Below are 12798 nucleotides of genomic sequence, written 5' to 3'. Positions count from 1 at the left end.
GTAAACCAGTGGTGATGAAGCCAATTCTGATTCACTAATTTAAATAATTTCACAATAAACAGATGTGAAAATATATAGGCTCATTAATGTTGCCCTTATGTTGAAATTGCATAATGCATTCTTCTTCTGGGCTTTTCTTGCCTTTTGATAGTGTGTGGATAGTATTAAAATTAATAAAATCTGGGAATACATTTCTTACCAATATTTTCTTCACCAATATGTTTGTAAAGGTGTCTACTAACATATCTCACATTGGTTTATATTCAACCACCCTAGGGGAATTTTTGACAGCTGCTGAAATTTGGGGTAGGCTACCATTATAAGGCAAAATGTTCTAAATTTCATTTCAAGTAGCATGTGACGTGTCAAACTAGGCGGTTTTCATCATTCTGAATCTATTCCAAGCATTAGTTTTGCACGAAAAACACTCCTTGGGCTAAAAATGGCCATAGCCGTCATCACAAATTTATGTGATGAAGTCAGCACATTTGGGCAGATTTGGCTATGGCCAAACTAGGGGTCAAACTAGAGGGTATTCATGATTCTGAATCTATTCCAAGCATTAGATTTGCACGAAAAACACTCCTTGGGATTAAAAAGGCCATAGTGTCTATGGCCGAGTGCATTTCGTGCACAAGTAATGCTTGGAATGGATTCAGAATGATGAAACCACCTAGTTTGACACATCACATGAAATTTAAAGCATAATGAAATTTAGAACATTTTGCTGTTGATGGTACCCCAACTTTGAGCAGCTGTCAAAAGTTCCCCTAGGGTGATTGAATATAAAGTTTATAAACCAATGTGGGATGTGTTAGTAGACACCTTTACAAACGGTAACAAGATACTCGCCCCGTTTCTGTTTTCCTCACAGAATCGAGGTACCATTTGAGGGGGCAAAACCTTACATAATTATACTAAATAATACTAAATAGTTTATAGGGTCAATATAAGTAAAATAATATAGCCTTTCTACAGGAGTATCTTTTTATATTTTTCCAAAAAGAATACAAACAGCCAATAGCATATTACAAAGTTATCCCCCTCACTGGGGAAAATTCCGGGAGGAAAAACGGGCAAGCACTGGGGCGAGTAGTCCAGTATTCTTACAAACACATTGGTGAAGAAAATTCTTGGTAAGAAATGTATTCCCAGATTTGACATTATACTGATAATATTCCCTGATGTAACAGGGAGAAAGAGCCAGGGAGTGACACAATTTAAGGACCAAAGGCTGCTGGGCCTGGGAATCAATCTGGGGACTCACTGTTGGGCATCAGAGAATATGTGGAGAATATGTCGCATATTATTGGGCTATCTGTCCATTATTATAGATAGTCATATACAGTAAACAGAGCACATCCAAGACAGTTGACAGGTTAATTTGTGTTCAAAGACAATTGCTTTATTTAGAAATCTTACTAAATCATACATCTCCTGATGCACAACATTGCATTGCCATTTAACCAATAAATGACTGATTCAGAAGGCACTGTTGAACATGACTGCTCACTGGTTGTCATTTTATGCACCCATGAAACTCAAACTCACCAAGAAAATGTAAAATCAATAGCTTGTCCAACAGGTACAAGTCGGTGCCCATTTCCAAACCAAAACAAATTGTTTCTATTCTCAAAATAGAATAGCACTGCCTTTGCAGTAATCAAACAAATGAATGTACTTGAACATGTGCATAATTACATAGCATGAACAAGTATTACTTTTAATGGGTATCAGCAGTTGTTCAGAGTGTTGTATTGCTGGGTTGATTCTTGATTTAGTCAGAATGTCTAGTGTGTTTGATAAATATATATGCAACATTAAGACAAGTGGTTTGATTCAATAATTTCACAGATATTAGTGTAACAGCCAAAATAGTAGTCTCTCTATGCACAAAGACAAACTGACAAAGTTTACCTTCATAAATCAAAAGCATTACGCAAAAAAGTAAATGTCCAGTTGTCCACCTCTTGCCTCTTGTTTCAGTTCAAAATAGGCTAGCGCCCCTCAAAAATGTATACCTCTGCTCCAGACAATCTGCTCAAATTTTCCTTTTTACTCTCATGGCAACAACAAGGACATCATTCTTAGAACATAATTTAGAACAAAATTTCAAGTATAATTTTCAAAAGTCCAATTAGAATAGTCCAAAAGATGGATTCCTCTTCCTGAAAGTCCTCCTCTGATGATTGAGGGAATTTCTGATGCCCTTGTGCATCTTCTGTTGGGTACGATCCTTTATGAAACGGGTCCTGTGCTAGCATCTGATCATAAAACACCCGCATTTCAAACTCGCTCTCCAGGTGCGACGGGTGGCCGTAAATGCCAATCCCCACAGGCCTCACAAAGTCCCCTGGCACCACCACCACATCCTGGCCGCAGGTGGCAGACTGCAGCTTGTACGTGTCATAGCTGGGCCGCAGGGTCTTGTCAGACACGTATAAATCCGCATCTCCCTTGAGGCTGCGCATGTGTAGAATGATCCTGCCGTCGTGGTTGAGACGCAGGTAGCTGTAGTTGCCCGCACCGATGTGACCCTGAACCACATGAAGCAACACCCACTCCTCGGGGACGCCGTCACCTTCTTCAGAGGGATGGAAGAACCCTCTGGCCTGAGACAGAAGGAGAGCTACGACTAGGGTACTGCAGTACAGCATCATGCTGAAGGCATCCATCCGTCAGTCAGTCACCGACTGGGTGATGCCAGAGGACCTAGAACGCAAAGAACACGGTTATGAACATTACACTGCAGTGCTGATGTGCGATAAAGCTCTACCGATATGTCAACTCTGGTGATTATGAGAGTATGGATATGTACAATGCGGAGGTATTGTTATATACACAGTATATGGAGTATGTCGTCAGCACTAGATGCAGGGATTGTCTGTCTTGGCCAGCTCCATATATGGAGCTCTAAATCAACCGAGCCCAAAAATATGGAGTTTGTCATTTCAGACTTTGATAGGTTAGTTAGATACTGGATAACTCCATATAGAGTACCAATATTCAGTGCCATTGGGTAACTATGGTGACCTATTAAATACCCATATGATGTGAAAGTGAGTGAAAGCATTCGTAATAGCCCACAAAAAAGGTGCTAAAAGTGTCCTTGTGCAGCTCAGTCCAAGCACCCATAAGTTACAGGAAAATATCCTTGTGGGAAAAGTCTGGGTGTGCCTTCCACACTGGGGGTAGGGATTTAATACCTGAGAAACACAATTGTACAACTACAAATTAAATAAGACACCATAGACAAAGAAAGAAACCATGCATGATTTCAATACATTTAGTCAAGACCACCAAGTCTATCCAAGGGAAGATTGAAAAGAATCAACTGTTACTTTTGAGGTCTGTAGGTAACCCATTACTACATACTAAGTTGAACCACTGACTGCTAAAAGCAGTGGGTTTCAACCCCTTTCGTATCAAGGACTATTATCGATTCAGCATTTGTGCCACAGACCACCATTTGACACTTAGAATTGTGTTGTTGTTGGATAAGATTTCGTCCACAATTCCATGCTGGATAGTATTGATGTGGTACGATAGGAATAGCAGAGTATTGGAATCTTACGTAAAATCCGTTATTTGTGTTTATGTTATATTATTCTATGATTTATCCGTATATTAATTATTGTAATATAGTCTGGGCTTGTACTCATCAGACCAAACTTGAGCCATTATACCGTCTTCAGAAACGAGCTGTAAGAACAATAAGCTGTGTACATCCAAGACATTCATCTCAGATTTTTAGTTAATTAGGTGTGAACCATCTTCAAATTGGTCTATTTGTTCATGGCTCACTGGGGAAAACCCTCAACACGTAGCTCAAATCACCTCAGACCTCCAATGGCCCGCACGTCTCAAACTCAGTTCAATATAGGCTATAGAGAGGGTCTAAAATATGGAATGCTTTGCCCGTAGGCCTACATCTAAGGGAGTTGTCTGTATTATCATCAATTCAAGAACGGTCTAAAATCACTTCTCTTAAACACCACATACTTCCCTTACAGCCTGCCAATTGAACCTGTTTTGTGACTTTGATTTTCTTGTGATTTGTTCTGCTGTTTTCTTTTCTTGTTATTTTGTCCATATAATTTTCTTCCTCTGTGTAATGTGTATTTGTAATAGATATGCAATTTCAATGTAATCTTAGATGTTCTTGGAGAATGCCACTTCTTAAGCCCCTGTAGCCCCTTAGGCTTTCTCCTTCACATGTTTTTATTGACTTTGTATTAAGTTGTAACATTGTTTGAGTGGTTCAACCACTCCCTTACGGAGCTACTGTATGCGTGTGTGTGGGTGGCTGTCTGTCTGGGTGGGTATGAGCACGAAAACAGCATGTTTTTCACCACACCTGTGCGCAACCTAACACACACGCACGTATTAACTGTATATGAGATACGGGTGTCAGTACAGTACAGTAGAGGGACCGCCACACAGTAACTCTGTCATTTCTCAACCGTTTCGGACGCAGGGCGGCTCGCCGGAAACGGGGACGGCACCCTGGGGGTTGTTCCTGTGGGTCTGGAACCCCCCCCCCCCCCGGGAACCCCCACACGGAGTTGCACCACTCACTTCACACGGGTGTGATTTTAAATATTTGGTAAGTTAAAATAAATAAACAAAGCATTGATACTCTTACTCAAGTAAAAACTATTGAGTACTTCTTCCACCACTGGTGGGGTAAAGGTTAACAATGTTTTATTATGTCATGACTCATGTTATGTTTTAGCCGTGCGTATGCAGCGTTATACTTGCTTGGGACCGTGAGTGAAAGCTGATACATAGGATATAGTTAGTACTATTAAATGACATCGTTGCCTGGCTGCAAGACCTTCACGAATCTAAAAATAAGGCGGTCCTGAATGATTTACTTCACCAAGTCATCGTGACATAATGCATAGAACAGAAGTCAGATAGTGGACTCATTAGCATTGAATGTTTTACATTTGAGTCAATTCCTCCACTTTGACTGGACGAAGAGGAATGAATAATTCTGAACGACGTCTTATAATTGATATTTCCACCAACCCACTGCTTTGTAAATGAGCTTAGATGCACGTATTAATATAAGCCGAAAGGCTAGATATGGTACTTCAACCTAGTGCTAATGCTAATGTTACCTTAGCTAATTTATATGAACTAGTACTACAGTGGGATCCTACGAGTAAGCCAAGGTACTATACGTCGCGATTACTTCAATATCCTGAGAGTCAAACCAGATATATAAAGTTAACGAGTTGTTGGCTGTAAATCATCTTGAATAATACTCACATCTGTCATTTTCTGATCCGCATTTTTAGAAGCAACATAAATAAAGTTCACTTCTTCACTTCCTCTTCCTTTAATCCCCCCCAGTGGCAGACTTCAGGCTGCTGCCATCTACAGGTTAGCACTGGGTATAACAACGTTGACCTAAATTAAATTATACAAAAATAGCAGGAATGTTGTGGTTCTCATTAGGCTAAGGACCCCCAAATTAGTATATATTTGCCCACCCGGACTCCCATCACAAAATAATTAGTGCCAGGGACCCTCATGCAAGATATGTGTTGTTATGTTAAAATGTTTGAAAAAAAGATTCCACATTTGTAATTTATATTTATTTTAATAGCATATTTACAAGCTCACAGTGTGTTGTAAGCTTGTAGAAGTGCATTTGTCAAATAGATGATGTATAGGCTATATATAGGTTTAAAGTGGTTAAACTGATTTCAATGCTATACTAACAAATTGTGCTATGATAGAAGGGGGTAGGTGTAAACAAGTCTTTACTTCTTCCTACTCCTTTTTGGACATGTTGGGGATGATCAATGATTTGTTTTGTTTACCTTGTGCACTACATTTTTGTTTTAATATTGTGTCTTTCATTGTTATTTATTTATATTTCGTTTTTGAGGGCGCTAGACCCTCGGACCCTCCTATATCCAGCTTTTGGTGTCTGTCCACAAACTTTGTCCTACACAAACATTATATTCCCATTGACAATGAATGGAGACTTTTACGTCATAGTGTCTGAGCAAATAGACAGTGTCTATTTTACGACATGATGATGTACGACGATAAGAGCGCCCCTCACTTCACACGGGTGTGATTCTTTACCCGTTCAAAATAAAGATCAGCTGGAGATACTTGTTAAAAGTATCACCAGTTAGTTCAAATTCACCTATTCACCGATGGTTTTATATGACCATTTGAATTATTTATCAACGTGCAGTTCATGGCCTAATGAAAGTCAAGCTGTGGGCTTGTGTGTGTCAGACTGACATGAGAGACTTTGACAAGCCATACTAGACAGTGTTATTCCAGCATTTTGTTCATGGGAAGTCAACTATACAAAATACCCAAATCCTGTTGCTGCTGTCTCTGCAACTGGTGGAGTTGGATGCCGGCTCAGCTAGGGCCGGATCCAGGTCCATGGGTGCCTGCCCCACTGAGACACTGCCTCATTTACTTTGGATGATTATTTTTGCCACTTTTGTGACCATTCACACACCAAAATATTGGTTCTTTGCAGAAGTTGAGGACTTGAGATGGTCTCTATATAGGGGAGCTGCACCTTAGAGAGCTGCACATTACAAAAGGAGCTGTTCAGTTGCTGGATGGTTCTTTAGAGAACCATCCAAAAGGAGCTGTTCAGTTGCTGGATGGTTCTTTAGAGAACCATCCAAAAGGAGCTGTTCAGTTGCTGGATGGTTCTTTAGAGAACCATCCAAAAGGAGCTGTTCAGTTGCTGGATGGTTCTTTAGAGAACCATCCAAAAGGAGCTGTTCAGTTGCTGGATGGTTCTTTAGAGAACCATCCAACAACTGAACAAGAACCATCGTTAAAGAATGATGTTTAATTTGATGTTAGTATAAGTAAAAGTATTTAGATCAGCTGGATATGTGCTTTCACTATTATTTATATTGTTGCTGTCGGGCAGAAACTTATATTTTAAACTTTTTGTGTTTTTTCATTAATTAATGTCCTCCTATACTTAACATAATATATTACAGGGTCACACAGAAGTATAATAGACGACAAGCTCTATTTTGCATTTGAATCCTGAAAAGTAACCGTTTTGGTCATATGAGCTATGAGGTGGCCACAGTAATTCAAATGTTCAGGTTGATTTTTGTTTCCAATCTGCCCTATCATATCAGGGTCTGACCTGATATTTGGTAGCCTATAACACACGCACGCGCTCTCTCTCTCTCTCTCACACACACACATACTCACACACTCACACGCTCCAAAGTAATTGTCTTTCCATGTTACCGCTAGAGGTCATGCTTACTCTGTCGTTTTATCAGTCCACAGTCGCTCCTAGGCCTACTGTCTGTTTTGGGATTAGTTTCTCACAAAAAACACTTTAGGCTTAACTGCATTTACTTTTTCCGGCCATGAATGCATTCCTAAATCCAGAAGGTATTTCTATTGGACAGCCTGGACAGGGATGTTTTGTCTACCCCCCTTTTGATACTAGCTCCTTAGACCTAACCACTCGCTCTACACACTTGTCTTGAGCATAGATTGATATATAAATAATAGACGGCAATGGATGGGAGTGGAACCCCGGTGCCGTCTCTATTATTTATATATCCATGCTCAAACAGAGTGAAAATAGGAGCTAGTTTAAAAAAGAGCCTAAAGGCCCAGGAAAGAGCGAGAAACTCTGGCAGTACTGTATGTATAGAATCTAAAAAACAAGTTAAGCAACTAACAGTTTTGCCTCTCATTAGCCAGAAGAAATTTGTGGCAAGCTTGAAAAGGGGTTGGGACATAAATTGATGTATCAAAAAGTGTTGTGTTGCATATCAGCATATGTTGCGATTGTTGTCCAAAATGCAAAGCATCAATGCAACTAACCATTCATAATTTATTGTAGACTAGGGATTCTGTATGATGTAACTGAGAAAGCTCAGTCCCACAGCATTTTGCCCTGTGGAACATCCTAGTAGACAATTGTGCAGTACATTCCTTTATGCATGGTCACTTCTTAATTGCATGGTAGAAATAAATAATGAATGTCACTGTGTCTTGTTTGGACAGGCTGTCAGATAATTCAATGTTAAAAACAAACAAGGACTCATTTGAACAGTATCATATAATCATAAAGCACTCAGAAATATTAGCCATAAATTCACATTAAGGAATAACATTCAAATATTAGAATTTTCTCCCCATACTCGTCTACATTGATTTGTAAGCATTTTATTTTATTCTCATAAGGTATATATTTCAGTTATATACAGTGTTCATATCTATTGCAGACTTCCTATCACCATCTGTAATTAATTATGATCAGTCAACTTGGCAGTTAAGTGTATGTTCATACAAAATGTAAATTTGATTTAAGAACCGTTTTACATATCAAATTAGTTTCCAGACAGGCACACACACATTCACACATTCACACGCACACACGTCACTCATAAAATCAACTGTACTAATTTCACATCGCTTTTATAGACTTATTTTCACTTTAATGAACACCAACTGTATTTTTTTAAACAAAAAAAGCACAACAAATGTTCCAGGGAAAAGAGTCTTGACAACAAGTTGGATGATCTTCGGTATGTTTTCATAGCCACATCAAATTGTAAATTCTATATAGATATACTCGCTCAACAAGTCTGCATAAATCTGTCACATTAGATACAATTTACTTCGCAGTGGAACTACCACCACTTCAGCGTAATAATTATTGCAAACCAGTTGACCAATTTAAGGCTTATCCAAGTTCATTAGCAGAGTAAAGTAATCCCGTCACTTCAAACTGGGCCTGCATGCCACTCACTCAATCGGACCCTTAAAAAAAGTGTGCCTCCTGATGATACTTCAAAACAAAAGGCCCCAAAAATGTAGTGTTGTCATCTTTCTCTTTTTTTTTTTCATTATTTCTTTTTCCAGAGACACTGGATTATTTAAACATTTAAATAAATCACTGCATTTACATCTTATAAAAACAACATTTTTATGCCAATATTTTCTTTCCATCAAGAGTGGCAGATAAAGAAATGTTTTAAATATGTTATCATTTGTTGTTTTGCCATACTAGTATGCATCCGTCTTTACTCTGAACAGAGCTGGGGAGACACGGGGGTACGACATGATGTGATGGGCTGATTGAGTGCCAAGGATGGGAACATGAGGGTAGACGGGTGAAGATAAGACCATGAAACACTGCGATTTAGATTTCTGTGGAACATTGTCTGCAAGAATGCTTGCATTATACAGTATACAACGTAGTACCATGCTAGCGCTGCTCGCCTCATCCTAACCGTTTATTAGCGATGGAGAATCAGTGCTTTTTGCCATAACTATCGCCAAGAAAACAGCATAAACTATTATTAACCCCATTCTGCCCAGGCACCTTCTGCTTTTTAACCAATCACAATGCTCAAAAAGAAAGAAAGAAAAAGAGGGGGAGGGGTCAGCCATGAAGAAAATCGTGTTTGTACATAGGTAAAACAAACAAAAAGTAAACAAAACAGCAACACAGGATATCATACTTCATGCGTTGAAAAACAAGTGGCAAGAGAAAAAGGGTGGAGGGTGGAAAGAAATTCACAGTTTCTTCAACTACAACTCTTTTTTTTTGCGCTAGAGTGCATGTTAGGTGGGGTGGGAAGATTGATGCAGAGAATACGCGTCCACAGGGATTAGCAATCTCGCAGGTCATAGTGTTTGTGCATGAGGTTAGCACTAGCAGTGGTAATCTGATTGGGCCATTGTGTGTACCAGTAACATTGTCTCATGATCATCAACTCCTAGTGGACAGAATGGGGGTAACTACATTCCTTGTCTGACTGAAATGGATTTGTTATATAGAAAAGTCTCTCGATTCCAACGCCTGGTTAAATTCTTGGCTTTGTCTGTCTTGTTTTTTTTTCCTTCTTCCTCTCTTCAGTTTTTTTTCTTCTTTTTCTGTCTGTTTTTGTTGATTAAGTTTCTTTAGAGAAATGAAGCCTGCTTGTTTTAAGTGCGCTGTGGGTCTCACCTCTCTCTCTCTCTCTCACACTGGTCTGCACTGGGGGGGCCAAGGCAGCTATGACGCTGGGCTGGGAGGTCCGCGCTGGAAGGAAAGGGGGAGGGGGGGGGGGGGAAGGTAACGGTGGGCAGGGCAGCTTTCCTTCTCTCAGACGGGGGGACCTTTGCGCTGCAGTAGATACTGGTGGATGTCGTCTGCGTCACGCTTCAGCCACGCGGCATTGAGGAGTATGTTCTCACAGCACTGCTGCACCGTGCGCTCTGCTGAAGGGGCGTGGTGGCTCTCGAAGAAACTCTGTGGAAGGGAGGGATTACAAAAATTGTGATTTTTACTTTTAGACCACTTGTTATTTGCAGCAGTGGTTCTCAATTTATTTTTTATGTCAAGGACCCCCAAAATGATATAAATGTGGCCCCGGGGCCCCATCTTGTGCCGGGGGTGATGAAAGATGATAATATTATATTATTCAACAATCAACATTTGAGATAAGAAAATAGCAGATACACAAGCTGCAAAGTGACGCGTATATCTGTGATCTGCAACATATAAATGGAGTGGTTAAAATGATTGTGACGCTATATTAAATAGGGACAGCAAAAAAAAAAGTCCACAGACTCTACTTTGAAAACCACTGATTTACTTAATCTACACTTGAACATCTGCAGTGTTAATTTAACCTGATGGGAGTCCATTTAGTTCCCATTAAGCTTATGAATGCGACAACAAAAAATATATCCATGGATTCAAGTCTCCATGGGGTGAGTAATCGATAGAGGAAAAAAAAACATTTTGGGGGTGAACTATCCCTTTAAAAAGGCCTCCAGCTATCACCATTATTACCAGACATAATCGATCCACTAGTGTTGCAACCCAACCCAATGTACAGTAGTTATTTATTCATGATAATTGATGGTCAATTAACTGCCTGTACAGTAACAGCCGCCATCAAATGAATACAGAATTGTTTCTCAAAAGGCTTCAGCATCGTCCCTCATAGAACACACGTTTTACATAAACAAATGTAATACTGTTCCCGGAAACATTAAAATATCAGCAAGTTCAGATTAAGATTCTTCCCTCCATGATTTGGCATATGTAATTGCATTACCGATACACTATTACTCAATTCTGTGACCCAATATATACAGTAAATCACCCACAACACGTGACACACAGTTAGTGTTGCCTCAAGCACTAATTTAATTAAAATATAAAAATCAGCAATAATAATAATCGTCACCTTTTCTTGCTTATTTATTTTAGACAAAGAAATAGATAGCTCCACTATTTCAGCACCATTATAAATGGAATTGGACAGCTCCAATACTGGTGGCATAGGACCCACACACAGTGAGACAACTATTTGACATTATTATTATTAGCCTATATTATTTGGAGCATCGCAAAAAAATTTCAGATGTTTCTTCAACAATGTCATTACATATGATCGTTTATTTTATGACAGCAAGTCCACAAACCAGAATCTCGTATACAAACTGCTTAGTTGCAGTCATTGGAACAGAACACGTCACAGGCGTAATCTGAGACACACATAGCATGCATGGACTAAATCAAAAATCCTAATGCAATTTGTGAAACAGTGTGAAAGCGCCGTTTTTCATAAACAATTAGCATGATATGCAGAATTATGATGTTTTGGTCGCCATACAGACAACCAGTTGTATGCAAATTGATGCTAAAGTCAGCCATACCGGCCCTGACAAAAAAGAAGAAGAAAAGGATAGTCATTTTGTGTTTTAAAACAAAATGGCAGACGTCAGAGGGTTAAACCTTTGGAACATGACCACTTCAAATACTCTTTCATTTTACAATAACAAATAACCGGCTATCTACAACCGTACAGATTAGAACTACAGCTTGTAGATAGCCTATTTTCAGTGCATAGCATAGGCATACTTTCATAGAACACTGCTGACTTCCATGGAATCCAAATGTCTGAAATGGCATGACGACTAAGAACTTTAATCCACGAGCACGAGGCACAACTCAGAATGTCACAGGAGAAAGGCATATGCAAACAAATGTAATTATAAACCTCTTGTTTTGTGTAGTGTGGGTGAAAGCCCCCCCCCCCCACAGTGGCAGGTCTAAAAAAAAAACTTGCACGTTGCATGTTTCTATAAAGAAATGTTCTTGTGAGCCCGAGGGAGCTGGATTTGTATAGCAATTTGTTGAAATATATTCATTTCCAAAAAAGTAGATGTAAAGTAATGTAAAGAACGCAAGACGCTCACCTTCACTTCAGCCGCCATTTTGTCAACAGCAAATCCATCAACGGAGAGCTGCAAAGACAGGTGAACAAAGAAAGTATCCACATCACATGACACCATTATGCTTCTCATATGACTAGTGTTCCATTTCAATCCAGGTTCTGCTTTAGAGAAAAATCACTGCCAATGCACCGTATTCTAGACAAAAATGGTTTTGGAGAAGAGAAAGAGGCCAGATCACAATCTACCATATCGTCTCTGTTGGGTGAAAACCTCACTTCATATGTCCAAAACGGTTACTTTTCAGGGTTCAAATTCAAAAATAGCAAAAGTAGCAGATCTGCAAGCTCAAAACATGCCGCTTGTTTCGAGCTTTTGTGTGACTCTGTAGTATGATAGAGTAGGGCGTTCATTTACGTAAAAACACAGAAAGTTAGAATATGGACTGGAGATAAGTGGTTTCTGCCCGACAGCGGCAAAATTATAAACGAGGTAATGGTAAATACATTGTAGAGGATTCGTGAAAAAAAAAGAAAGATGGAAGAAAGAAATCCAGATAACATTTTTAATACCAATGTGGGTGTCGAC

At 39.4% G+C, this 12798-nt stretch overlaps 2 protein-coding genes across 3 annotated transcripts in view; both read right to left on the bottom strand.

Annotated features, from left to right (window-relative positions):
- Positions 1-1383: 1383 nt before the first annotated feature.
- cUnh6orf120 (chromosome Un C6orf120 homolog) lies at positions 1384-5352 on the bottom strand. The gene is made up of 2 exons (XM_083764973.1): positions 5278-5352; positions 1384-2712 (listed from the first exon to the last, which is right to left on the bottom strand). Exon 2 carries the CDS (start codon positions 2673-2675, stop codon positions 2100-2102), a length of 576 nt encoding a protein of 191 aa, XP_083621099.1. The 5' UTR covers positions 2676-2712; positions 5278-5352; the 3' UTR covers positions 1384-2099.
- A 2831-nt stretch (positions 5353-8183) lies between these two features.
- Positions 8184-12798, bottom strand: part of npepps (aminopeptidase puromycin sensitive) — a 33377-nt gene continuing 28762 nt past the window's right edge. For both annotated transcript variants that reach the window (XM_083765653.1, XM_083765654.1), the window contains exons 22-23: positions 12235-12282; positions 8184-10273 (exon numbers count right to left, since the gene is read on the bottom strand). In XM_083765653.1, the coding sequence (XP_083621779.1) occupies positions 10127-10273; positions 12235-12282 (195 nt within the window). In that variant the 3' untranslated portion in view covers positions 8184-10126. The remainder of the gene's footprint in view (positions 10274-12234; positions 12283-12798) is intronic.

The sequence above is a fragment of the Protomyctophum parallelum genome, assembly GCF_964188405.1.
Source record: "Protomyctophum parallelum genome assembly, chromosome: 5".
Classification (NCBI taxonomy): domain Eukaryota; kingdom Metazoa; phylum Chordata; class Actinopteri; order Myctophiformes; family Myctophidae; genus Protomyctophum; species Protomyctophum parallelum.
This window is presented reverse-complemented; position numbering and strand designations above follow the sequence as displayed.